General features: G+C 37.6%; 1 protein-coding gene across 17 annotated transcripts in view; it reads right to left on the minus strand.

Moving 5' to 3' along the window:
• Positions 1-24,147, minus strand: part of LOC112047122 (gastrula zinc finger protein XlCGF26.1) — an 85,107-nt gene that overhangs the window by 16,714 nt on the left and 44,246 nt on the right. The window contains exons 5-6 of one of the 17 annotated variants that reach the window (XM_052889605.1): positions 7,361-7,471; positions 1,290-2,284 (exon numbers count right to left, since the gene is read on the minus strand). The exons of 1 other annotated variant lie outside the window; for it this stretch is intronic. In XM_052889605.1, the coding sequence (XP_052745565.1) occupies positions 1,305-2,284; positions 7,361-7,471 (1,091 nt within the window). In that variant the 3' untranslated portion in view covers positions 1,290-1,304. 15 more of the 17 variants (XM_052889604.1, XM_052889603.1, XM_052889602.1 and 12 more) reach the window with 15 other exon arrangements.

The raw sequence follows: 24,147 nt of genomic DNA on the forward strand, positions 1-24,147 counted from the left end.
AAATATCACTCTGTTTTACCTCTTGTATGAATTATATTTTTAGAAGTGATTTAATATATCAATTTATATTAACTTCATTATTAAACTATGTACTTTATATCTTATTTTTTATAATAATAAATTTATATTTATAAGTATTTTGAACTTTTTTTTTTTGTTATTTCAAGTAAAATACCTAAGCCTCTCGCCTGCAGTTAGGATGAGTGTAGTGAAAAATATAAGCGAAAACATAACTATCAATTTGTGTCACTTATTAAGATTTAGACCAACGATATTTTATACAATACTATCATTATCAACCCATATTCGGCTCACTGCTGAGCTCGAGTCTCCTCTCAGAACGAGAGGGGTCAGGCCAAATAGTCCACCATGCATATAATTAACAAAATTCTCTGGTATGCAGGTTTCCTCACGATGATTTTCCTTCACCGTTTGAGACACGTGATATTTAATTTCTTAAAATGCACACAACTCTAAAGTTGGAGGTGCATGCCCGGGACCGGATTCGAACCCACACCCGCCCATACTATGTGCGCTGTATATAAATAGTAATATAAACTTACAAAATACTTACGTACGCGTCTTCTGCCGTCGATAACCCAAACTACATCGACGTTTCCCTTTCTACTTTACCTCTTTTGACGGCCTCCGTGGCGCTGTGGTGTGCGCGGTGGAGTTACAAAACGGAGATCCTGGGTTCGATCCCACCCTGGGCAGATTGAGATTTTCTTAATTGGTTCAGGCCGGGCGGTGGGAGGCTTCGGCCGTGGCTAGTTATCGGCAAAGACGTACCGCCAAGCGATTTAGCGCTCCGGTACTAGCCGTGTAGAAACCGAAAGGAGTGTGGATTTTCATCCTCCTATCAAGTTAGCCCGCTTCCATCTTAGATTGCATCATCACTTACCATCAGGTGAGATTGTAGTCAAGTGCTAACTTGTAACGAATAAAAAAAAGAATATTTTCGGTGTAAAAATATTTCTTCTGTAAATAGATCTTAAAATGTCTCCCTTATATTATGACCTACAGTGGCGTGCACAGGCTTTTGGTCTAGGGTATGCACATCTAGGGTATAGGTACTTCAGATTGTAGTCTAGGACTAACTAACTTGTAAATAATAATAAAAAAAAAACCTCATTTTAAAACTTTCCAGTGCCTTCATTTCAGCCGGAAATTTATTAATTGCCCAAATTTACTAACGCAATATATGTTAGCGGAAATTTTACTTACGGCTTACATTATATTGCGTTATTTTAGTAGGTAGTATCAGCTTGTAGTAGGGAAAGGGATTTAAAATAAGTACAATTTCAACAAATAATCAAATGTTTATTTTTCTGATGACGGACCCACGAATCTTTGGACTTAAATCGTGTATCGCATTTACTACAGACGTACGATTTGACGTCTTCATGCCGCTTCTTGTGTCTGACTTGGTCGGCTTTGGTAAAGAATTTCATCCCACACTTATCACACACATAGTTCCTCTCCCCTATGTGCACAGAACGTATATGAATTTTCAAATTTTGTGAGGTTATAAACGTTTTCCCACAATCTTCACACTCGGATGTTGGTCGTTTAGCACCATGCTCTTTGACCTTATGCATTTCTAACATATACGAGTGTTTGAACGCCTCATTACACATCACACAGTACCGCAAATCTGAGCCTAGATTGTGAAACTTCCTCATATGCTTCAACTTAGCGTAGTTTTTACTGAATTTCTCATTGCATATTGTGCATTTCTTCAATGCGTTTTTATGTTTGTAGTATTTGTGATTGCGTAGACTCAAATTGTTGTAAAAAGACATGCCGCATGCCTCGCATATGTGATTTGTGGAATGTTTGTTCATATGAGTTGACAGAGGTACGAATGCGTTGAAATTGGTATTACACAGCACACATTTGAAGCCGTCTTCCAATCTGTATGGAACGAACATGTGTTCTGATGTACGGAATTCAATTTGGTGGTTATTTGTCAAATGATTTGTCAAGTTTGCCAAATCTTTGCACTTTTCTAAACATATCCTGCACATAAGAGATGATGTGTCAGCATACGGATATACATTTCCAGGTAATTTGATATTGAATTCAGCTATTTTTGAGTAGTGAATTGTGGAATGTTCTCGAAGATCTGTGATTTTTACGTAACTAGCTTTGCAGGAGTAGCATTTGTATTTCGTTTTCAATGATTTGAATAAGCATATGTTTGAATATTTCAGCAATTTGATTGAGTCTTCCCTGATTTCCTTTTTCACTTTGAATCTCTTGCTCGGCGTCTTAGAAACATCTGGAAAGAATAAAAGTGTATGTTAATTTTGATTTAATTAATATAAAATAGCAATGGATCGCTTTTTTTTACCTTTATAAATGTGGAAGTTTTACTGCTTTATTGATGTCATCTGTTATCATTATCACATTTTTGGAACGAAGTTCCTTACGCGTGTTGCAAAAGAGGGCTAGACGGAAAAAATTAAGACTAAAAGTTGTAACGACACTTTTTACCCGACTGCGTAAGAAGAAGGGTAATGATTTGCTATAGTTGTAAGCCGTGACCTGAAGACAGCTGGTGAGCTGGAGTACCTTTTAATGAGTGTTCGAAGATTTGATGAGATGGGATGGGATGGAATGCGTTATCTATAGCGATAGCAATAACGATATTCATAGCGAAAGCAATAGCGATGATAGCTTCTATCTCGTTCTTATTTTTAATTTTTTTACACGTTAGCTCTTGACTACAATCTCACCGGAAGGGAAGATCTCAATCTAAGATGGAAGCGGACTAACTTGTAGGAGGAGGATGAAAATCCACACCCCTTTCGGTTTCTACACGACATTGTATCGGAACGCTAAATCGTTTAGCGGTACGTCTTTCTCGGTAGGGTGGTAACTAGCCACGGCCGAAGCCTCCCACCAACCAGACCTGGACCAATTAAGAAAACCTCAATGGCCCAGCCGGGGATCGAACCCAGGACCTTCGTCTTGTAATAGCACTGCGCCCCGGAGGCCGTCACAGAGGTTACATTAGTTACCTGTATCATAAAATTATTTTAAGTAGGTTTTGTTTTTAAATTAATGTTTCTATTAATGTAGTCTAGACATCAAAGTAGTTCATGTAAAAAAAAAAATATTATTGTACAAAGCGGGAGAATAATTAAAAAAAAAATCGTTTCAAATTATTTTATTACAATCATTCACAATCACAAATTAGCGCCTCACAAATATTTAAAATGGAAAAATTAAATGTTTCTAATCGAAAAGAGTCATCAGAAAACATCTCAGACCAATTATAGAAGGACCTGTATCGCGCTCATAGTCACGAACAAAATTGTCTGTCATTTTCTGAAGAAAACGAGCTTATATTTGGTATATATCTTATACTGAACTAGAAGTTTTTGCTCGTTTTTTACACAATTCAATTACACAAAAAGGTATTTTACGGAGCTCTTTAACCGAAGAACACGATTGCAACTATTTAACATCGATACTAAAGAGACAGTTTCTATAATCGCATTAGATCGTTGATCATATACTTTGACAGAAAAGTAACGTCTAGCGAGGCAGGTCCTATACAATAATTGGTCTGAGGAAAACATAGTCATAAATAGTTAAACTTTGGAGCAAGACAAGCATTGAATGTGAGCAGGTTCATTTTAAACCTAGTGTAGTATGAACACAACTTGTACAAAATAGTGTAGCGTATCCATAGTAATATTTATAGTCTGGCAAGTTCGTTCGGGAGACGGGGGGAAAGACTGCGCGGGTGTGAAATCGTGCGCGCGGAAGTGACGTGCATCAGTCGTGGGGTTTTCATTCATCGCCACACGCACTCCGCCCCGCGCGGAACTATGGGAGTGTTATGAACGAAGTTGCCAAGCTATAGACTCCGCGCCACAAAAGAAGTCCCCAAGACGCGGCTAATGTCTTAATGGAGCTCATTGTCATTTGGTAATGGCGGTCTTAATGCCATTTATGTAAGGCTCTGTCAGTTTTAGTTCCGGTTTTAGCAGTGAGACTTCTTTCATGGCGCGGAGTGTATTCAAGTCAAGTGGTTGACTTGAATATACTTTTAGCTAACCCAATGCATTTTGTAAAATATAAAATCAGTTGAACATTAAACGGGAATCGGTAAGGTAAGAAGTTGATCGGCAAAGAAAAGCGTTTCTTTGCCGATCAACTTCTACCACACACGGAAAAATAGCAATAAATTTTAGATTCAATAAAAATTAATGTAGTCAAGAGGTTTCTCTTTCTACGTTCGCAAACGCTTCGAAAACTAAAAAGATGTATGGGAATGACAGATCTTGATCACGTGACCTGTCGATAGCAAATGTTTTCGAAGCGTTTGCGATCGTAGATAGAGAATCGTAGAGCCACTTGGCTACACGGGCAGATACGATTCGTTCTCGACGACGAAAATATTTATTCGTAACTTAGCGTATTTTACTTTTTTATTAATTATTTTAAGTTCAGTTTATTTTACTCTTAATAATTTTAATTGAGGCCTTATGTTCCACACGCATTACTTTCTATAAAGATTCTTTAGTTGCTATTACAAAGAAAACATGACCGTTTCTTTGCACCGGTGTGAGTAACACAGCCTCTACTTTTGTACTTTACAGTCAATTATAACTAACTATGGGCCTTATTAGAAGGCTCAAAGTCACTCAGCAGGCGATGGAGCGAGCTTGGAGTTTCTCTGCGTGATCGAATCAGAAATGAGGAGATCCGCAGTCGAACCAAAGTCACTGACATAGCTCAGCGAGTCGCGAAGCTGAAGTGGCAATGGGCAGGCCACATACGAAGAGCCGATGGACGTTGGGGTACCACGGTGCTGGAATGGCGACCCCGCACCGGAAAGTGCAGTGTTGGTCGCCCCCCAAAAGGTGAACCGAAAATATCAAGAGGGTTGCAGGGAGCCGCTGGAAGCTGGCGGATCGAGATCGATGTGCTGGACGTCCAGCAGTGGACGGCCATCGGCTGATAATGATGATGGTGAAAGATTACAGTCAATTGAGGCCTATGATTATGTTCCATTATTATGTTCCATGATTAATTCGCATTCCTTTTCGTATGCCTCCGTAAAGAATCTTTAGCTGCAAATGTGCAACAAAGGGAACACGAAAGCTTCTTTTCACCGGTTTGAAAACTTATCATCATGATCATCATATCAGCCGATGGGCGTCCACTTCAGGACACAGTCCTTCTGTAGGGACTTCCCAACATCACGATACTGAGCCACCTACATCCAGCGAATACCTGCGAGTGACACTGTGCCTCAATAAATGAGATTTTCTATAGAAAACATTGTGGTTTACTTTACTTTATAGTCAATTGAAGCCTACGAGTATCATTATGTTCCACACGCATTCCTTTTCATATGCCTCCGTAAAGAATCTTTAGTAGCAAATGTGCTATTACAAAGGGAACATGAGAACTTCTTTTCCCCGGTGTGAGTGACGCTGTGCCTCAACAAATCAGATTTTGTGTAGAAAAAATTGTGGCACACGTCGCATTCATGTTTCTTCTCCTTCTTATGCACGCTCTTCACGTGGTTGTTCAACAAACTGCGAGTTATATACACTTTGGGACATAGAAGGCATCTGTGCTCGGGCCGCGTCACTCCGTGTTTCTCAACCAAATGCTCGAATTTGAGATTCTCTTGAAAGAAACGCTCATCGCAATATTGGCAAGGAAACCGTTGCTTCTTCTCAATCTTCACATTATGCTCTCTAGCGTCGTGGTGCCGTTTCTCAGGACGAGTTGAGAAATCCATATCGCAGATATCACACCGTATTCGTTTGTGTGAACGCGTTTTGTGCAAATTCAAGAACAACAAATTGGCGAAACTGTTGCCGCACACGTCGCAAATGTGATTCTTGTAATGTTTATTGACATGCAATCTGAGAAATCTGAAGTTTGTGAAGCTTTCCTTGCATATCTGGCAGCGCATACCCTCTGTTTCCAGTTTGTAGGGCACTAACAGATGGGCGTCTCCAACTTTAACACTGTGTACGTTGACGAGATGCTGCTGCAATTCGTCAAGATCACTCAAATTTGTCTCGCATATTTTGCATCTTAGATCCGAAATCTCTGCTTTGAGCAAAGTGTTCTGCATTTTTATGATTCTCCCTTCGATTGCCTTCATGTCGTGCTCCGTGATGTGCTCTCTGAGCGAGCTCATGTAAGGGAACTGCTCTTTGCAGCAGATGCAAGAGTACCAGCTCTTGTTCCACTGGAAGACCAGCAGCGTGGAGTAAGCGATCAGCTTCATGGAGTTCTCGCGGCATATTGGGCCGCGCCCACGCCTTTCTGCTAATTTCGTCAATTCCTCTTCAGTTTTATCTAAAATATATAAAATTTGATTTTGAATTTTCATATTTGAGTATTTGACATTTTTTTACTGTATCTATACTAATATAAATCAAGAGCCGATGGCCGTTGGGGTCCCAAGATGCTGGAACGGCAACCCCGCACCAGAAACCGCAGTGTTGGTCAACCCCTCACTAGGTGGACCGAGGACTTCAAGCGGGTTGCAGGGAGCCGCCGGATGCTGGCGGCTCGTCATCGTTTTGTTTGGAAGTCCATGCTAAAGACCTTTGTCAAAATGTAGAGAGACAGAAACTCATATTATAAAGTATATAAGTAAATATTCTAGATGGCGCTGGCGTCCGTTATGCCACGGTAACGTTTGGTGTTACAAATGGTATAAGTAAAATCTCAAATTACGAATAAATGTATAGAATTCGACCAGTTTCATTATAAGTATAGATTAGCGGACCCGGTCAAGCTTCGCTTTGACTTTTGTGTACTTCTTCCATAGCCTTACCTACTCCCACTCTACACTACTAGTAGTAGTAGGTAGGGTAGCTACCTCTACCCTACATCTACCCTACCCCTACCTTGCCCCTACCCTACTCCTACCCTACTTCTACCGTATACCTACCCTAACCTATCCTATATACCTACATTAAAATTTAAATTACTACCAATCGTTTCTACGGGAGTATAGTTTTTTTAGACTTTTTAAATTATTCTCTCCATAAAAACCATCTTGGTACTTCAATTATAAAAAAAGAATTAGCGAAATCGGTTCACCCATTCCCGAGATTTGCGCTTAGGAAGATTCAAGATTCATTTTTATATATAACTGACGCCGCGCGGTTTCACCCGCGTGGTTTCCGTTCCCGTAAGAATATGGAGATAATATATAGCCTATAGCCTTCTTCGATAAATGGGCTATCTAACACAAAAAGAATTTTTCAAATCGGACCAGTAGTTCCTGAGATTAACGCGTTAAATCAAACAAACAAACTCATCAGCTTTATAATACTAGTATAAATGAGTAAAGTATACACGCACTTACCTTGCAAACAATGTACGTTTACTGGAGAATCATCAAAGTCGCCGAGCAGCTGCGTCTTAAGTTGTTCAATCGTATTGTCATTCTGTCCATCGGCTTCATCGATCACAGGATCTAAAACAACTGTTTACGTAATAATATTGTATGTTTACTGTTTAAATCGATAAAAGTTGTCATGACCGCCGATAGATGGCTTTAGTAGTCGTCTAACTCACGCTACCATTGTTCCGTTTCGATATCATATAAGTTGAACGAATAAGCCCACCACGGGGTTGATAGTTTCTATATATAATGTGAAGTGAGTAATAAAAGTTAATTCAAAAGAGTAATGTGTTTAATTGTAGTAACTAGTAGTGATCGAACATTTACTGTATTATTAGGGAGTGATAGCCCAGTGGATATGACCTCTGCCTCCGATTCCGGAGGGTGTGGGTTCTAATCCGGTCCAAAGCATGCACCTCCAACTTATCAGTTGTGTGCATTTAAGAAATTAAATATCACGTGTCTCAAGCGGTGAAGGAAAACATCGTGAGGAAACCTGCATACCAGAGAATTTTCTTAATTCTCTGCGTGTGTGAAGTCTGCCACTCCGCATTGGGCCAGCGTGGTGGACTATTGGCCTAACCCCTCTGAGAGGAGAGGTTCAGGCTCAGCAGTGAGCCGAATAAGGGTTTATAAGTAGTAACTGTATTATTGTAATAGGAATGATGACAGTTTTTTTAAATTGTATACAAATTAAGAGTATACTAATAGTAAAGCAATTTTGTAAAAGCAACAGGGTATCTGCGATCATTACTTTCGGAGCTACAGGGATTTAAAGTGTCAGATTTACGGCGTTGCCGCGGATCCCTACAATATGGTACGATTTAATGACGTGATAGGTACGTAATGATCGTTAGATTTGTATGGGCGTTCAAACAAAATTACTAATATCTTTGTCATTAGTGCGTTTGTTTTTATAGTTCATGTATAAAAAAATGTCACATTTAATGTAATGAAGCTAAAACTGTATGAATTTTCATCTAATTACAATATTAATATATTAATGTTTGTCCTTCGCTCCAATCTAATTTAACTTACTATAAATATGTGGATACATAGTAGTATATTATATATCTATTTTAAATTTGGAACCAATAAACGACGCAACGCTCTCCCGATCAGTCCGTGAGCTCACCCTGGGGTCATGCCTGAAAATCAGCGCTACAGTTACTTAGCTGTAGCATAGAGCTGAGGCAGCGCCCCATTCAGCCGAAGCCTTAATATTAAGTCTCATGTTTTTTTTTCTTATTTATGTTATTTTTTTTGGCTGAATAAATGTTTTTTAATTATTATTATTAATTTTATAATCTTATTTATTTTGCAAATCCAGTCAATCTTTGTTTTTATGTATAAATTAATTACCATTGACCTTATTTACCCGAATGTATCGTAAAAATCAATATATTCAAACCTATTCATCATCCCCATTGTTGTTAACTGTAGTACGTTTTAATTTGATGTTTCATAAGGGTAATTGACAGAAAAATCAAGTCAATCGTACAACTTCATAAATCCGATGTCCTGGGCCTGTAGCCAGATGGCACGTCGAGTCTCTTTCTACAAACGCTAACGCTTCGATAAGTACAAAAATGTTAAGAATATTCCTTTATACTCAATCAGCTCACCATAGCTAGTGATATTGTCCTCGGATGAGTTTGTTATGGCTTTGGTTTTAGAGGTGTTGTAAGACCTACCAAGCTACTTTCTTTTTCTAAGTCTGCGAGCATGTTCTGTAGGTGGACTATTGTTGTAGCGAATATTATGATATCGTCAGCGAATCGTAGATGAGATAATTTTTCACCATTTATATTAAGCCCATATTGATCCCATCTTAGATTACGAAAGATTTCTTCTAAAACAGCTGCGAATAGTTTAGGGGAGAGTGGATCTCCTTGGCGTACGCCTCTATTAATTTTTATTTCTTTGCCCACTTTTCCTAACTTTATCTTAGCTGTACTATTGGTATATATATTCTTTATGATTCTTATATATGTTCTACTCCTTGGTTCTTAAGAGTCAACCAAATGGCTTCGTGCTCTATTGAGTCAAAAGCTTTGTTGTAGTCTATAAAACAGCAGTAGAATGGTACCTTAAATTCGGACGTCTACTGACTATAAACTATTAACTACCTCTCTGCCAAATTTTATCTTGGTACGTCAGGCCATTTATACAGGATGTTGCGGTGTATTTCCCATAACTTCAAGGTGTTGACAAGTCCACTTACAGGAGCCGAAATGCATAACTATTTTTTTTAACTAAAAAAAAACTTTTAATTTTTTCATACAAAGTAATTCAAATAATTCCAAATATCAATGTAACACAAGCCTTTATCTATCTTTGCATTTTAAAATACGTAATCGTAGTGGTAAGACTGTCGATACAGACGAGATATTGCAACTGGCACTTCACTAGTAAGCTACTTCATGATATTTATCAATGATTATGTTTGGCTATGTCATAACAACGATGCGATATAAGGGACACAATTTAAGATCTATTTACAAAAGATATATTTTTTTAATATTCATTTCAGAACACACGTTCCTTAGACATTTTTATTAAAGAACCTGTATCGTAAATTAGTTTCGACATATGCATTCTATACTATACTAAAGTCATACACGAAAAGCACTGTTTACTAACAAATAAATTAAAAAAGAGGGTAGAAAACGTTTCATAACATTTTATAACTTTTTTATTTTAAATTATGTATTGTTTTTTTATAAAATATTATTAACTATATCTAATTGTTTTTAGCTTATTAATCAAATTTATTTTCATTAATTAACTTAATTATAATTATTATTAGGTGTGAAAAGACTGGCGATTTATATCTTCACTTATAATTTGTTTGTTGGTAGACAGTACTCCTCGAGTATGGCTTTAGTTTATATATGAGTCGCCCTATGTATCTTATAATGTACCGTATCTCTAAACCCAGTCCAGCACACAGAACACGTGAACTTAAAATCAGGATTATGTTTACTTTTCAAGTGGTGTTTTAATGTTCTTTCGTATCTATAACACTTTTTGCACGCTGGACAGACGTACTTCCTTTCTTGCGTATGTACCGGCATATGCTTTCTCAACTGGCATGGCTCGGAAAAGGTTTTATTACATATCTCACAGATTATATTCTGAGTGTGATGTTTTATGACGTGCATGCTGAGTAAGTACCGCGCTTTGAAAGTAGATTTGCAAATATCGCATGTGTATGTAAAAGAAATCCCGTGGACTTGTTTCAAGTGCTTCAACTTTTCGTAATGGTGTTCGAATCTTTGCAAACACTTGTGGCATTTGGACATCTTAATCAACGTTCCGTGGATTTTGGCGTTGTGATACTTGAGTTTGGAGATGCTCGGGAAGGTTTTCGGACATTTCTCGCAAGGGTACGTCCCGTTTTTATGACTCTCTATATGCGTCAGTAGTCGTGGGTAAGACAGGAATCCTTTGCCACAAATGTCGCACACAGCATTGTTATAGTGAACACTCATGTGCTTATTAATAAGGAAGAAACTTTGAAAAGTTTTCAAGCAAAGATGGCACTTAAAGCAGTCATTCGTAGTTTTCAAGTTAAATGAAATCATGCCGTTGCCTGCTTCTGTGAACTCCTTTTCATGTACATGGGTTAAGTGTGACTGAATACATTCTAAACTTGTAAAAGATTCTCGGCACACTCTACATTCCAAAATTGAGATGTCCACTTTGATTCTTTTTTTGCCTTTCTTCAAGATTTCTTTTAAAATCGTGTCGTGCTCGGGAATTTCGTGTTTTCTGGAATGTTCTAATAAAGTGTGGAGTTCTGAATACTTTTCCTCACAGAACAGACATTTGTAAGAGCTTGGGTAAATAAGATACGTGAACGGAGTAACTGTGGTGTATTGTAAAAGAACTGCTGCATTTTTTCTTTCCGCCAAAGTCATTGCCCACTTACTAGTTGTAGGGGCTTCTGTAGATTGCGCTGCAATAGAATATTTCTTAGTTAACATTTTGTATGAGAGTATTATTAATTAGAACTCAGGAGCACGAGTTATAAGACGAATAAATGCCTGAACAAGAAGTTTTTATTTATACTTTATGATTAGGTATACTTATAAGCTCAAGAAAACAGGTTTTCCTAGCAATTCTAAACAGAACTCTACTTAATTTAACGTAAATGAAACAATTTCAGAATATTTCCTATAAAATCCTCTGTTTAACTAAGTAATCGTTCCAAAATCTTCAAAGCTACACCAAACATTTAAATAATAATAAAATGAGTTATGGATATTCTAGCTTAACCCATTTTTTAACTGAGTAGCCATAGTGCTACTAAATTTCGTTACATTGTTTTAATCATCAGCTTCATCAAACATATGCCATTCGTTAACATGATTCGTATAATCATCTTTATTGTTGAAGCCTGTTGGACATTCTGAGCAACTGAATTTAAAAATGGGCTCGTGAGTTTTCATGTGTTTCCTCAGAGTCATGCTATGCATGTACGCGTTCTTGCAAATCGGACACACGAAATTCCTCTCTCCAGTATGCCCTCGCATATGCTGTTTCAATTTGGACTCTATGCTAAAGCATTTAGAACACAATTCACATTTGAATTTCTCCGTGTGGTATCTAGTCGTGTGCTCGGTTAAAGTTCGTCTCGAATTAAAGTTTGTTTTGCACACGTGACACTGATACGTAGTCACAACTCCGTGAGCCACTTTCATGTGAACCATTTTACCGTAATGCTCTTTGAATGTCTCAGGGCACAGATTACATTTCTTCATCATCACTTTTCCTTTATGTTTAACTTCAGAGTGATATTTCAATTGGCTCCGCTTGAGGAAAACTTTATTGCATTGCTGACAACTGAATTTTATTTGCAAATGCTTTTCTCGGTGCTTCATCAACGTGTGCTGGTTAAGAAACGCGGCCCCACAATTCTCACACACTACCTTCCCAAAATGCATGTTCATGTGCGAATTTATTAGTGAAAACGATGGGAACTCTTTATTGCAAATGTGACAAACAAAATAACCGTTTTTGGACTCCATATTGTATTCAGTCATACCGTTACTAGCTTGTCGAAAATGCTTCTCATGATCGTGTATCAAATGACTTCGGATATCTTCAAGATTTGGACAAACTTTATCACATAAACGACACTTTAATTTCGATATATCTACTTGCAAAGTGCGTTTACCCCGCGAGATATATTTTTCTAAAATAAGATCTCTATTTAGTACATCGTGTTTAGATGTGTGATCTAATAAACTAGGTACGTCAGAGAAATATTTCGCGCAATAGAAACATTTGAAACTCCAGCCCATAAAGACAAAGGGTATCACTGTGGTATACTGTATGAAAGTAGCCGCGTTATTCCTTTCCGCTACCGTCAGTTGCCATATACTCGTCGGTCTATTGCCTGTGAAAGAAATATCAAATTCAGATAGTCTTAACGTTGAAACTAAGCAGTCGCTACTGGTGCTAACTTCACCTCATTCATTAACTACATCAATTGGTATAGTGGCTATTTCTGACAGCACTGAATGGATTTAATATATCAATTCCAACAATTTACATGATATCGAAAGGCATTTCAATTTTTATAAGAATAGCATATCATGAGTTCATAATACCTGTAACATGAGTACCGAATGTAATTAATAATCACGATTTCATGGACACAGCGAAGAAGCAGAGCAGAGTTTTTACTTTTATATTCATTCAGGAGTTGTGATAGCCTAGTGGATGTGATCTCTGCCTTCGATTCGGAAGGCGTAGGTTCGAATCTGGTCTAACTTTTCAGTTATGTACATTTTAGAAATCAATATACCCGTGTACGGTGAATGAAACCATCGTGAGGAAAACTGCATACCTGAGAATTTTCTTAATTATCTACTTGTACTCCTACAAATCCGCACTGGGCCAGAGTGGTGGACTATTACCCTAACTCCTGAGAGGAGACTCGTTAATGATGATGATGATTATGTTAGTGACAAAAGGTTACGAGTACAAGCTATAAATAAAAGATTTTGATAGAATTTTCACACACATTTATTATCAAACTATTTCGGTCAGCAAAAATTTATCAGACAATCATTCTTAACAGAGAGACCCGTATCACAGATTTTTACTCAACCTAAGTTATGTGCACTTTTCATTTATTTCTACATACAAATGCATAATAAAAATATTTAATCCTAATGGTATTAATGATACTTGTGATCTATAGCTGCACTATGGCGACCTACCTAGACTAAAATAATGCCTAACTTCAGATCCTTCAGATCGGAATTACTCCAGATCCAAAGTTCTTCACTATAGTCCTGAACTGCCACTGAGGGTGCCATTGCTTCACATGCTTATTATAATCGTTGCGGTTATGAAACCCGTTCCCGCATTCGGTACACGTGTACTTCCAAATTGGACCGTGTACCCTCATGTGTTCCCTCAAAGTCCTCTCATGCATATACGCCTTGTGGCACACAGTGCAATAGAAGTTCCTCTCCCCAGTATGACCTCGGGTATGCATCTTTAGCAACGATTTCGTCCCGAAGCATTTCCCACACACTTTACACCGTATCGTCTGAGTGTGCTGCTTCGTTGTGTGCTCCGTCAATGCCCTTCGCGTCGGGTACACAGCTTTGCACACTTGACAGTCAAACGTGAAAGTTATCCCGTGCACTTCTTTCAAATGCGTCATCTTTTTGTAGTGTTCCGAAAATCTCTCCAAGCAATGAGGGCATTTCAATGGTTTGCTCTTCTTCGAATTTGGCTCCTCGTGCTTCTTGAACAAGTGATATCTCAGTTTTAATTTCGTTGGGAAAACCTCCTGACACCTGTCGCATTTGTGCACACCGTTCTGGTGAACTATGCGATGGTTGATCAAACGCTGGTGCGATATGAAGCCTAGGCCACAAGTCTCGCACACGACGCTAAAGTGAACGTTCATGTGTCTGTTCAGAAGGAAAAATGAGTTGAATGTCTTCCCACATTTGTGACAAGAAAGAAGGCCTTTACTCACGCTTAAATCGTAAGCCATTAAACCATTTCCTGCTGTGTTAAATTCCTTATTGTGAAGAGTGACTAAATGTTTTCTAATATCATCTAGATCAGAAAACCTCTGCTCGCAAATCCTGCATGCTAGAGCAGAAATATCAACTTTTATGACACGTTTGCCTTTTCTCAAGTACTGTTTCAGTAAAGTAGATCTATCAGGTATGGCATGTTGAGCCGTGTGTTGCAACACTGAATGGATTTCTGGGAAGATTTCAGAACAGTAAAAGCATTTAAAATTAGCCTGCTGATAAAAAAATGGCTTTACAGAAGTATGCTCTAGGAAAGCTGCAGCGTTAAGCCGTTCGTATATAGTCATTTGCCAGATACTGGAGCGTGGCGTCGGGCGCTGTGTGTCCGGCAACACTGCAAACAAAATTCATTTCTTTTACTCCTGAATCCTAAGCTTGCTACAAATCTGTGCGAAAACTACGGATACGATACTGACCGAAGCAGTGCCTTTTGGTTCAATAATAAATAAAGGCTTACTCATGGTCATATCACACTAGACTACAAAACTTTTTGATAAGCAACAAGCATCAATACAGTGTAATTATTAAAAATGATTTTTTAAATTCTGGTAGTATTTGCCATTAGGAAAGCCCATGGGATTCTTTCATGTGGACGATCAAAGAAGCATGATCCTCACAGTTCTGGAAGCACACAGAGCACACTTGTCCCTTCTCGTGAGCCTTCATGTGCTCTCTTAAATTCTTTCTCCTCGCATAAGCCCTCCCACAGACCTGGCACTTAAAATTCTTCTCTCCCGTATGAATCATCATATGCCTTGACAAACAGTATTTGGAAAAGAACCTAGAAAAGCAAATCCCGCACTCTTGATTCCTCTCTTGCATGTGAACGGATCTCATATGTATCAGCAGTTGATACTTCAAGTCGTATTCCCTTCCACAGGTTTCGCATTTAAATAACCCTGAGGTTTGGTTGTGTACAATACGCAAATGTTTCGTTCTTTGGTAATTCGAGTTGAATCTCTCAGGACAAATCGGACAAATTCTCGGACACTGTTTAAGATGTACACCACGCATATGCATTGTTCGTTTTGCCGAATTACTGAAAACCTTGTCACAAACTTCACATGGAAAATTTCCAGTTTTATGTGTTTGTAAATGACGTCGCAATAGATGTAGAGACACGAAAACTGCACCGCATGTTTCGCAACTATAATTATTGAAATGTTGACTCATATGTATTATTAATAGACGGAATTTTAGAAATGTCTCGTTGCATATTTGACATTGTAATTCATCGCCACCTAATTTGAAAGGTATCATGTTATCTTTAAATTCTGGGTTGATTTCTTTATTGTGCTCTTTCAAATGGTTCTTTAATGTATTAAGATCGGACGATGTAACTTGACATATTCGACATTGTAACAACGTTACATCAACTTTTAGAATTTTATCTCGGACTCTGTTATTTAATTCTTTTCTGTAATCTTTTGCATCGTGATCCCTTAACGAGTGCTCTCTCAAAAGATTTGTATCCAAAAACACTTGAGCGCATGTAAAACATTTAAATTTATTGCAAGCATGAATAAAAGGATAAACATAGGAAAATTCGAACAGAGTTAATGCGTTTTGTTTCCACATCTCATGATCTATATGTAAGACTTTTTTGGGCGATTTTCTTATTGTTCCTTTATTAATTTTAAAATTATGTGCTTTAATGTCATATTTTTGACCTAATTCTATATTATCGAGACTTAAAGGTTCTTTTAAATACGATACAGGATTAGCTATCCTCGTACTACGAGTATCAAGATTTTTCTGTTTTATTACGACTAAATTATTTAAACTAGCATTCTGATTTTGCTTAGTATCTTCATATTCACAGACAAGCTCTTCAATGTTGATAGGATTCTTGAGTAGTTTAAGCTTGATTTCACTTCCATCATCATCCTTAACGACAATTGATGATTCAGTTTCTATGATGATGCCTAAAAAAGAATAAATATATATCATCGCAGCATATACTGTATTGTATCTGTACCTATATATTAGATCAGTTATGTTGCATTACTATTATTAGAGTACAGTTGTCATAACATGAAATGATTGCCGAAGCAGTAACTACAAGCTTTATATTAAGTGAAAGGAATTAATAATATTACTTGTAAGTTTATTCAAATGATTAATGAATTTAGTTAATAATGGGTAACTGACATAAAATTATAACAAATTATAAACAAAAAAAATTATTCATGTTTTAAAATCAATTTATTCTTAAATTAATGATAAATTAAATAAACTTCATGTACATGTCGTAAAATAATGAACATTTGATTTATTTATTATTAGAACTAGAAATTGATAGAGAAGTAAATCGAAAAAATGAATTTTAATAATAGCCGCTTTATATCAAAAACAATAAGTACTATTTAATTGTGAAAAAAATTGAGAATCATTTTTGTGATGCATGATGCAAGATTTGATTTCAAACGACATCGTGAAGACGCAAATGGTCTTTTAAGTTCTTCCTTCTTAGAAAAGCCATTCCACACAAATCGCATTTATGATTCTTCTCTCCCGTATGAATAACCATATGACGTTTCAATGTCTCCTTATTACAAAAACGCTGCAGACACACTTTGCATTGATGATTCCTTTCTTGTAAATGTACCGATCTATTGTGACATATCAAATGATACTTCAGATTAAACCCGCGGCCACAAGTCTCGCATTTGTGGACCCTCGTGGACTGATTGTGGACATTTTGAAGATGAATGGTCCTTCGATAGTTTGAATTGAACCGCTCTGGACATATTGGGCATCGTCGTGGATACTGTTTTAGATGTACGCCTCGAACGTGTAACGCTCTTTTGTATGTTGTACTGAACACTTTGTTGCATCTGTCACATGGGAAATTCCCTGTCTCATGCACTTCTAGATGCTTCTTCAATAGCCGCAACGTCATAAATCCTGATCCGCAAATTTCACAACTGTAGTTACTAAAATGGACGCTCATATGTATTACCAAAATTCGAACTTTTATAAATGTTCCCTCGCATATTACGCACTTGTACGCCCCATTTTCTTCTTCTAATTTAAACGGTATCATGTTGTCTTGCAAATCCGGGTCTATTGGTTTCTGGTGATCTTCTTTTAGATGATATTTCAATTGTAACAGATCTTTAGGCTTTACTGAACATAATTTACATTCTAATTCACCCACATCTACTTTTAGAACATTTTCTCTCCTATTGTTAACCAATCGTTTCAAAGGTGCAAAAGTGTGGTTTTCATTCATATGTTGCCTTAAAAGTGATGTTTCTAAAAAAGGCTCCGCACACACGAAACATTTGAATTTGTTGTTGCCGTAGACAAACGGGTAAACTGTGGAGAATTCAAAAACTGTCAACGCATTTTGTCGATAGTCTGAGTGCTTTTTGGTTGATATAACTTTCATAATTTTTGGAACTTCGATTGCGGGTGAATTTCTTTCTCTTAAAGACACTGGGGATGGACTCCGAGACGGTGTATAATCTCTCATTGAGATAGGAGAAGGTGTGCTGATCCTGTCTTTTAACCTCAACTTTCTGAAGGCGGTCACAGTTCCCAAAGGTTTACAGAGAGTCCGATCGTAGGCCACTTGAAATAGAGGAACTATTCGTTTAGCTGGCGTCGGTCTATCCGTCGGTAAAGAGTCCGCGCCTAAAAACAGAAACAAATCTTTGTACTTTTTACCCCACTACGTTGAACATGCAGTGAATTAGGTAACAGTTATGTGCATATTAGCCATCTCCATCTAGAGGAATTAGTATATTCCGAATCCCAACATGTATGTGCTTTAATCTAATTAATTTCATATTGTGTTTATAATTATGTTAATTTCCTTACTTTTTAAAGTATATTTTATTTACAGAAATAAAACTAATTAAAAAATATGTTTTATTTGACTATATCCTATCCTACTGGAATCATTCGATACTGATTGAGATCAAATAGTTCATGAAACGAGGTTTTCAAATTCATTTGTCCTAACTGTCGGATGGCTGACTCGGACGTGGTTTTTCAACGAACACTTCTGAACAAATGTTCCTCCACATATCGCACAGACAAAACGCCTGTCGTTCTCATGTATCCTCATATGTTCTCTCAAAGTATATTTTCTTGCATACGCTTTGGCGCAGACATTGCATTTGAACTTTCGCTCGCCGCCATGCCTAACCATGTGATCTTTCAATTCAGTTTTGGAATAAAACTTCCACTCGCACAAATTACAAGCGTGTCTTTTGATCTTCAAATGGACGGTTTGCACATGAAATCCCAATTTGCCACTAGTTTTAAAAACTCGGGGACAAACGGAACATTTAAATTCTTTTAACTTCACACCGTGAATGGCCGATATGTGTTTGTTCCTTTGAAAATAATTCCTGAACATTTCTGGACAATACGGACATCTATGACGTTTCACTTTTTTATGCACAGACGCGTGGTGCTCATTTTTCGCGTTCATCGACCGAAAAACTTTATCACAACTTTCGCAAGGAAATGTCCCAGTTTCGTGAGAAAACGCGTGAGTTCTCAAACGATCTGGAGTTATGAAGCCCGTGCCGCACTGCTCGCAAATAAAATTTTGATAGTGCACGTTCATATGGTGGTTAAGAGTCTTATATTCATCAAACTTCTCATCACAGATAACACACGCGAAATTGTTTCTACTTATTCTAAAAGGGAGTACGCCATCGTCTGTTTTAAGATCAGCATTAAAATTATGCTTATCAATAAGATGTTGTTTTAGATCGTCGAACCTTTTCACTTCTCTGTCACACAATTTGCACGTCAAGTCTGTTATGTCAACCTTTACCAATTCGTGTTTTTTTAGTTTCGGCAACGCAGCCTTTATTTGTGCAGAAGTTTGCATGTTATGTTTTAAATTGTGATGTCTCAAAAGAGCTGGATCGGTAAACTGTCCGTCGCAATAAATGCATATAAATAAATTCTTCATCCATCTAAACGGACAAATTCTGGTGTTCTCAAGCAGAATGACGACATTCCTCTTCTTCACTTTTGTCGATTCATTAAATTTTCTTTCGTTTTCTGTGCGTACATCCGTTTTTAAGGTCTGTACGCCACTATCGTCCTCAATTTGACCTAAAACGACAAATACACGGGCATGAGCGTCATCTTCTTAGAATATATGTACATGCAAATATCACTTGACATTTACTGTTTACCATCTTCCAAACTCTCAACGTCTACGTATTTTTGTACCCTACTGTCAAATATTCGGCGTAATTTTTGTATACTAACTAACTTTAATCAGCAGACGAGTGTTTATATAAAAGAACGCCGTATCGAGCTATTTTTATAATAAATGAAATGATTTTGTAATATTTATCATGAATGTATTGATAATGAAGAAAGACACACTAATATTATAAAGGCGAAAGTTTGTGTGCAGCGGCAAGGATCGGCTTGAAAACCGATTTGGCTAAAATTTGGTATGGAAATAGATTTTACTCTGGATTAAAACATGGGCTACTTTTTATCCCGTGGGATTTGTGATAAACAGAATTTTATGCGAACGGAGTCGCGGGGAGTCACTATCGTACATTATATTTGATTTATGTAACGGATTTATATAATGTTAATTTAACAATAATTTAAAGGATTCCGTCAAAGAAGAATACATAGAAATAGAAATAAATGACATAATTTATTCTTATTTAATTAAATAAAATAAAATAACACAGGTAAAATAGATTGATGTGTAAAAAAATACTGTTGAAAATTATTTCAGTAATAAGAATGTTTTTGCTATATTGCTTATTCGAGAGAATTGTTTTATATTTAAACGTATTCATAAAATTAATTTGAAATTTTAATTCCTAGTTAGTAATTCGGTAGTCATTAAAATACATCTGCCTTGACTTGTATAGGGTGATGAACTCTGACGTGTTGTTTCAAGCTACACTTCTGTATGAACGACTGCCCACACACTGGGCAAACGAATCGTCTATCATTATTGTGGATCCTCATATGTTCTCGCAATGTCTTCAACCGAGCGTACGACTTTTTACAGACGTCGCATTGATAAATCCTGGCGCCCGCGTGTTTGATACTGTGCTCTTGCAGTTCATAGTTGCTGAAGAACTTCATTCCGCAAACTGAACAGCTGTGGTTTCTCTCTTGCAAATGATGCGACCGTATATGTGCGGTCCGACGACTGCAGAGGTCGAATACTTTTGGACAAGACGGACAAGGGAACAGAGCTGTTTTCTCTCCGTGCACCGTATTCAAATGCTTCATCCTATATTTGTATGACGCGAACTTCTCATCGCAAATCGGACATTTGTATCTCTTATTCGAACGGTGGACCTTCGCCGTGTGTGCGTAAAGACCCGCGTACGACGTCAGGGTCTCCCCGCAGCGTTTGCAGGGGAAGTCCCTGCGCTCGTGTGTGCGTGAGTGGTTTAACATCCGCTGCATCGTCACAAAGGCTTTGCCGCACGTTTCGCAAATGAAATGCTCGTAATGGTCGTTCATATGTTTGTGCAGGCTCAGGAACATCTCGTATCTCTTGCCACAGATCTGGCAGCAGTGCTCGTCCCTGCTTAACTTGTACGGCAACACGGATTCTCCATACGTCACATCTAGCTCCTTTCCGTGCTCGCGCAAGTGAATTTTTAACATTAAATAATCACTTATTTGTATTCCGCACAAGCGGCAAGTCGTCGTTGAGAAATCCATTTTGAGCGGCTCGTATTTTTTGAGTTTGAACATCAAATCAGCGTGAGTTTCCTGTGTGTGTTCTCTCAGTTTTTCTGGCTCCAGAAAGGAACTTTTACAAAAGAAACATAAATAAGTGCCCTTTCTATACTTAAACGGGTATGCCGTGCATGAGGTCATTATTATTTTTATATTCTTCCTAAACGCCGCTCGCCGGGCATTACCTTCTGCTCTTTTATCAAACTCTATAGGTCTTGTGATGCTTATCAATACATTATTCTCGGTATTTATCTCCGTTTCTTGTTTTATTTCGACCACTGCTGGTTTTCTTCCTAAAAATAGAAAAACAACCGATATAGGTTCTTCCATTCAATTTCCAAATTCATCTAACTATACATTATTACAATAAGCTAAATAGTTTTAATATTCTTCAATTGTATGGTAATCTTCGGAGTTCTTCCTTTCTGAGTCCTTGATATGTATAACCAGCCAGAACGAAACCCATACAATACTAATCGTATTAATACTATCGTATTAAACAATAATATTTAATACTAAATTACATTGTATTATTTACTCACTGTATCAACTTAGTTTCAATAGTAAAAAGTATAAATTAAAAGTTAGTATAAAAACGATAAAGTTGAAGAAAACCAAACAACACTGTACAAATCACATACTGGTATATTAATAAATATTAAGAATATACACAATAATTTAAACGGTCGATATTTTAGAAATCTCTGCATTAGGATGGTGAGTCTTCAAATGGCTCTTGAGACTGCACTTTTGGATGAAAGCGTTATTACAGTACTCGCACACAAATCTTCTGTCATTGTTGTGTATTCTCATATGCTCTTTCAACGTTCTAGACCGAGCGTAGCTCTTCTTGCAAACGCTGCATTGGAACTCTCTTACGTCTGTATGTTTTATCATATGGCTTTTCAATTGCCCCATTGTTACAAATTTGCTGGGGCAAATGTCGCATTGAAATTGTTTGTGCTTTATGTGAACGTTTCTTATATGCTTCGTCCTTTGGTCGGATAAAGCGAAAACTGCTGAGCACAAGTTACAAGGATACTCCACGATTTGGTTGTGGAACTCTTTCAAATGTCGCGACCGGTCCGAGTAGCGTTTGAACGACTGATTGCAATACGGGCACCGGTAACGATTGGCCGGCGCGTGTTTCGTATTTATGTGATAGTTTCTCAGAACCCGCGTCTCGAAAACTTCATCGCACTTGGTACATTTGTAAGCTTGGTCGTTAGATTCGTGGGTAAGCTGGTGCGCTTTCAACCTGTGGGCGGCGGTGAAAGACTTCCCGCAATGGAAGCAAATGTTATTCGGATAGTGTTCGTTCATGTGACTGTTGAGTTTGGAGAACAGTGAGAAACGCTGCGAGCAATGAGCGCAAATCATTTCTTTGTTCCGCAAAATAAATGGAGTCACTCCTATATCTAAATCTTGAGCTATGGGCTGTTGGTGACTATTTAAAAGATGGTCTTTAAGATGGTTTAAATCGTTCATTGTATCCTGACATATTGCACATTTTAGATCAGTGATCTCAACTTTAATAGTGTCATAGGGTCGAGCGTAGTGCATAGCTTCTAATCGGTCGGGATGTTCTTGCGTATGGCTGTAAACGTCGTCGAAATGACCGAAAGTTCGTGGACAGTGTGAACAGGCGAACGCTCCGCGTTTCCAACGGAACGGACAGACGTTAGAGTGCTCTATAATAATAGCGGCATTATGTCTTTGATCGTTATATACCCGCCGACGCCGTTTCCATATATATCTCTTGACTGTCCCTAAAAACAAAAAAGAAAAGACTATCAAAAGACTATCTTGTAATGTGAATGAAACGGTATTGCAAGTAATTAAACAGAATTAATATTTACCTATTCACTTGTTGTTAGAATTGAGCATTAAAAGTGTCAAGAGATTTTTACATTTTAACTAAATTATAATTGACCTGATCATCAATTATTATTGAAACTTGAAAAAATTAAAATAAAAAAGGCCATTACATTTTAAATGATTTTATTATAATATACAACAGCTCATTACACAAACTTTCTATAGTAAGAAAGGGCAATTTTATAGTAGCTTCGAGAATTACACAACTCGACTCGTGTATCTCGTACTCGTATATCTACTAATAGTATTATGAGAAATTACACAGTCTTTTTCACACTTATACTATGAACTCGCTTTAAATGTGAATAACGGTTGGCACCAGTACTGAAGACCGCGGAACACAGATTACATTTATATTCTACTTTCTGGTCGTGAACTTTAGCCAGGTGCAAAGATCTGGAGTGACATGAGTCTAAATATTCATCGCATATTGGACAACGATATCTGTTTTTAGGTCCATGGCGTAAAGCAACGTGTCTATTCTTCAGAGCTCTATTCTTAAACACTAAATCGCATTTAGGACATTTGAACTCGCCGAATTCGTGCTCTTTCTGGTGCGTACGTAACTTGTGTTTAGCTGAATACCCCTTTCCGCAAGCATGGCAGATGTAACTTTGATAATGCACGTTCATGTGTTTTAGCAAATTACAGAACCCTTCAAACACAACATCGCAAATGACACATCTATACTCAGACCCAGTTAATATAAAAGGAACGACACCGTCTCCGGCGTCTTCATTGAATTCAATTTTGTGTTCGTCATGTAGATGCACTTTCAGACTGTTTACATTATTAACTTGACTGTCGCATTTACAACACTTCAGATCTGTTATATCTATTTTAAAAGGAATACAGTTGCGCGCCGTTGGCTTTCGAATGATATCAAGTTTGTTGTGGATTTTAGTATGACAACGAACTACGTTGGGATCTGCGCAAATTTTAGGACAGTAAGCGCACATAAATTTTCCTCGCAGCCACCTAAATGGTACCGCATTCGAAAATTCTAGAATCGAGGCAGCGTTATTCCTCACGTCATCCATTATTCGTGGTTTCTTTTTCCATTTAATGACTACTTTTCTTTCGTCGTCTTCAGGCCCTAGA

Source organism: Bicyclus anynana, chromosome 26 (genome assembly GCF_947172395.1).
Source record: "Bicyclus anynana chromosome 26, ilBicAnyn1.1, whole genome shotgun sequence".
NCBI classification, from domain to species: Eukaryota; Metazoa; Arthropoda; class Insecta; order Lepidoptera; family Nymphalidae; genus Bicyclus; species Bicyclus anynana.